The sequence below is a fragment of the Brassica oleracea genome, chromosome C3 (genome assembly GCF_000695525.1).
Source record: "Brassica oleracea var. oleracea cultivar TO1000 chromosome C3, BOL, whole genome shotgun sequence".
Lineage (NCBI taxonomy): Eukaryota > Viridiplantae > Streptophyta > Magnoliopsida > Brassicales > Brassicaceae > Brassica > Brassica oleracea.
In genome coordinates this window covers 18,130,040-18,134,546 of record NC_027750.1, presented here as the reverse complement: position 1 = coordinate 18,134,546, position 4,507 = coordinate 18,130,040, and the positions used below count along the sequence as shown (strand labels likewise).

The window sequence follows — 4,507 nt, the reverse complement described above, 5'->3', positions numbered from 1 at the left end:
AAAGGAGACCGAACTGAATCAACATCGGTTTCTGCCCTAGGGTTCCTACTCTTGTTATTATCTAAATCAAAATGAAAACGGAAATGATATGAAGTTACGATGCTATTCAAACAATGGTTTTAAAAGGAATATAGAGGCATATAAAACTGGAGCATACCTGAGCGAGCAGAAGATGACTGAATATGACTTTTATTCCCAACACCAGAACCATTCCCTGAACTTCTCAACCATTCAGGTACCAAAGAGGGTTCACGTTTCTCCATCAGTAAAGCTATATTGTATCAAGCAAAGGAACCAATATACAATTCTCTGCCCTCTTTCACTCTCTTACTATACACCACAAGGGCAGGGAAGAAATCACAATCTAAATTAAAAAAAAAAATCGATTTGTCCCAAACCTACACGAAATCAGTTATGAGAAACCCTCTCTCCCACAGATAGTTTCAAAGATACTTGAAGATCATCATCGCTGTCAATAAACCCACAAAGAAGGAACACACGAACAAACAAATGCCTCTCTACCTCTCTTCCCCAAAGGAGAACTACTCCATTTTTGTTTTTATATTATATTTTGTAATACTAATTAAGGTTTTCTGGTTTTATTTAAGAAATTGTTTTGAGAAACTGTTGAAATGGTTCTTCCTGGTCCAATGAATTTATAGTAATATAAAAATTCAATACCATAAATGTACAACCAATTAATGCATACTTTGACAAGTAAAATATCATTAAATAATTATGGTTTTACTATTACAGTTTAATTAATATATCTATGAACAGATTTTAACATATATACTACCTTACTTTCGTACACTCATCATATCTATCATTTATATAAACTGTTTCTATAATTTTTGAGGAAAAAATAATATGTATGACGAATGAAAAATCTTTAACTGAAAAAACTGTTTTGCATATTCTTTTACTATCATAATTTAGTTACTGTATCTACAAATACATTTTGATAAAGATACTATAATCTGAAATTTTTCTGGTAACAGAAAATAACACTATCACAATTTCATTTATATTGTGTATACTTGCAAAAAAAAGGATTTGACATATATTTTTAACAGATACTAATATATAAGAAAATGTTATAAGAAAATAATATATAAGAAAATATTTTATGCATTTTGTTTTGTCAACAACACAGACGTATATATTGAACCAAAAGTTGTAGCACAATATTCATGTCTTTCTGTTCTCTGCTAGTGGAGTGAAAATACTTCTCTTTAATTTCATTGAGTTCATACGAATGTATCGAGAGCAATGATTACCTTTCAGGTGAAAACATCATCTTCACCTGTTCGAAACTTTCCATTACATAAGCTACCACTTATGGTTACTGTCAAACAGTGCATTGTCCCTAGAAGTTATTTTAATTTTGCATGCAAAAAGAAAACTTCATTTTAGACATCTAACTTTTTTGAGTGATGCCTTCTTAAAATAATGCCACCCCAAACTCAAATTCACAACTGTATGACTTTAATCCGTTATTAATAAACCGGAAATGAATTATGGGTCTCATGTGTTATATGATTATTTTGTGTTGATTCCCCATTTGCCTTTGATTCCCGATCTCAAAGACTGTAAGGGTCTCTATCTAGACTCAAATAAATATTAATGTTTTATATTTATTTTTATATTATGATATTGAAAAACTATTCAATTACTCAATCAATAGGTGGTATAAGAAATCAGATAAGAATAGAACAATCAACAAAAAAATTCTATGAAAAGTTTGTGCAGTCTTAACTCAAGAATTAACAATCTGGTTTTGCGCTTGGGGATGATAGGTACTCTTGAAATCTTGAAGTCTTTTATTTAGAATAGATAATTCTTTCAATTTCATTGAAAAATTTTGGTCATACTTTGATTCTTGTATCACTAAGATTAGATCCTTTCAATTTGTTCTGAAATGTTGGCAAGATAAGTAATGAAGCAGACTTTTCATACCCCAAGTAAGCGCTTCCAGCTTCATATGTAGAGATGAGAGCGCCTCTTTTGATTCCTTAATTCCAGAAGTTGCTCATGTCCTGAAAAATCTTTTCACACACATCCACATCCACTGAATTGTGCCTCAGAAGTTCATGGACCATCAACTTAACATATGCTTTGCAAACTTAAGGGTTGGGATATCATTGGATGATGTTGTAGTTGCATCTCCTAAAATTCTTTAGCGTTCACTTCAAACCGAACTTGACATTCACCCTCTGCATGCCTTAGTAGCTCTAGAGAATCTCTTGTGATTCCCCTAAATAAATTTTCATTGGAGATTTTCAGAGATACTAGATTATCCCAGTATAAGGATCGCTATCCCAACCGTGCGGTCGGACTGGATCTGGGCGGTTCAGTTATGATTTGATGGTTGGAGATTGTCCTTGGGATGGATCTAAGTATGGCCGATTGTTATATGATGAGTTTGATAGAGGTTTTTGAGTTAGGTAATAGAACAAAACCATACATTGTTAGAATCGATTGTTAGGATATCGGATTGTGATTAATGTGATGGTTTACGGTTTCAGGATCTGCGGTTACTCGTAGTACGACCAAGAAGCCATGAAGACTCAGTCAGCGCAAAGTTGTGTGGTGTATAGGTAGATCGAATTAGGAATGAACTTATGATAACCTATAGTGCAACTTAAACCTATGTATTGAATTTCATTTTATATTAATACAAGATTGATTTACCTTATTGTTTATACATACTGGTCGATTGTCTTATGAACCTCATATGATTGAAAATGACATAGTAAATATTGAACCTAAAATGAATCAAGAGTCGGATTGAGTTGGTGTAAGGCCGCGGGTCTTAGTTGGGTTCAGGATCCCAAGATCGGGTCTTACATGTCATCTCACTATTGATTGTCTCCTTTTTCCCACCCAAGACATCAAATTTCAAAAACATGGAAATTTCAAATTCCACAACATCTGCTTAAAAAGTATGAAAAAATTATCAAAGGAACTGTCTTTCCTTCCATTTTCATTATGCCATGCGATCTTACTAAAATCATCAATCATGAAGCATGATCCATTTTTTGTTAAGGCAAAACTTGTAAAATGTTCCCAAACTTAATATTTGCGTTCTAAGACATGATCCACACAAGCAAATGTCATATAGCCTTTTATTCCATTAGTGACTTCCTCACCATCAATTATTCTATTATTCAAAAACACAATATTAATCTGAAAATCAAACATAAAAACAAAGCTAAATCTTCGGTTTGTCCAAGTGGCTATACATTAAACAAACAATCAAATTCGAGATCAGCCAGAATGTTTTGCAACACATGCTTCTATTTTCATTTATAAAAGGAATACTATTTATTGACGATGCTCCTGGTGTATTCCCTATAAACGTTAAAGTGTGAGGTTATTTCCAGTCCTTCGATATATCCATAAAACACATTTGCGTCTCGATTGTATCAGCAAACTAAGTTAAACGTTTACGATTTGAGACTATTGATTTGGAGAAAAATCGAGAAATAATAAATCAAGAATAACGAAAAGAGAGCAAAGAAGATATTATTATGAATCTGCGTATGAGCGTTTACAACATGTAAAAGCCTCGGCCGCAAGAGCTGTCGATGAGTTCCTAGTTCTAACTTCCTAAGGCAGGATACCTAATTGAGTCGCAGCTCGATAACAAAAACGAAAAATTGCCAAAGTTGCTCTAAGTGCTAAATTTCATGTGTCAAAAGTTCTCTTTTCCGCCTCTCATCTGGCTTCTCTTATATACTCATCCAAGGTCGGTTTTCCTTTCCTTTTCTGCCCCGGTTGAGTTTATACTTTTGCGGAAATATTTCATTTTTCTCGATCTTCATGATTATCTTTCAAAACTTGAAATTTATCTTCTTTCGTGAATATTCGATAAACCTTCAAAGTAACTTTGGGCACATTCTCGTCTAAAATCGTAAGTGGGCTTTTGCCGCGTTTTAGACCTTTTCGGCCCTTTTTTTTACTGAAGCGTTTTTACGATTTCTTTCAGAGAAATCAACTTCCGTATGACGTCGGTTTTACGAAATAGTGGGAACCAATCGTATAGTCGAGACAACTATGGTGTTAAGTTAACCGCTATCGTTTTATATGATTTATTTGAATTCATATGAGAAAATAAGTCTTTGTTAATTTTATATTAAAGTTTCAACGGTAACTCCGATCGAGATGAAACAAGAGACAGTTTGATCAAGACTCGAAGGAGAGAGTTCCGGAGAGTGAAACGAGAGTACATGGGGTGGGATTGGTCCAGGTCGCCTGATGGCGAGTCGGATGAAGCTGATCCAACTCGCCTGATGGCGAGTTAGACATGGTCGATCCAACTCGCCTGATGGCGAGTTGGACGAGGTCGGTCCAACTCACCCGCTGGAGAGTTGGACGAGGTCGATCCAAATCGCCATCGTGCGAGTTGGATGGGGTCCATTCAACACGCCTGATGGCGAGTTGGACGAAGCTGGTTCGGTTGTTTCGTCGCTCGAGAATCGTTTGCTCGAGAGATTGAATAATC

The 4,507-nt window shown here is 34.8% G+C and overlaps 1 protein-coding gene across 1 annotated transcript in view; it reads right to left on the bottom strand.

Annotated features, from left to right (window-relative positions):
• Positions 1-263, bottom strand: part of LOC106330022 — a 12,072-nt gene extending 11,809 nt beyond the window's left edge. The window contains exon 1 of the mRNA XM_013768589.1: positions 158-263. Coding sequence (XP_013624043.1) covers positions 158-263 — 106 coding nt within the window. The remainder of the gene's footprint in view (positions 1-157) is intronic.
• Between the last annotated feature and the right edge of the window lie 4,244 nt (positions 264-4,507).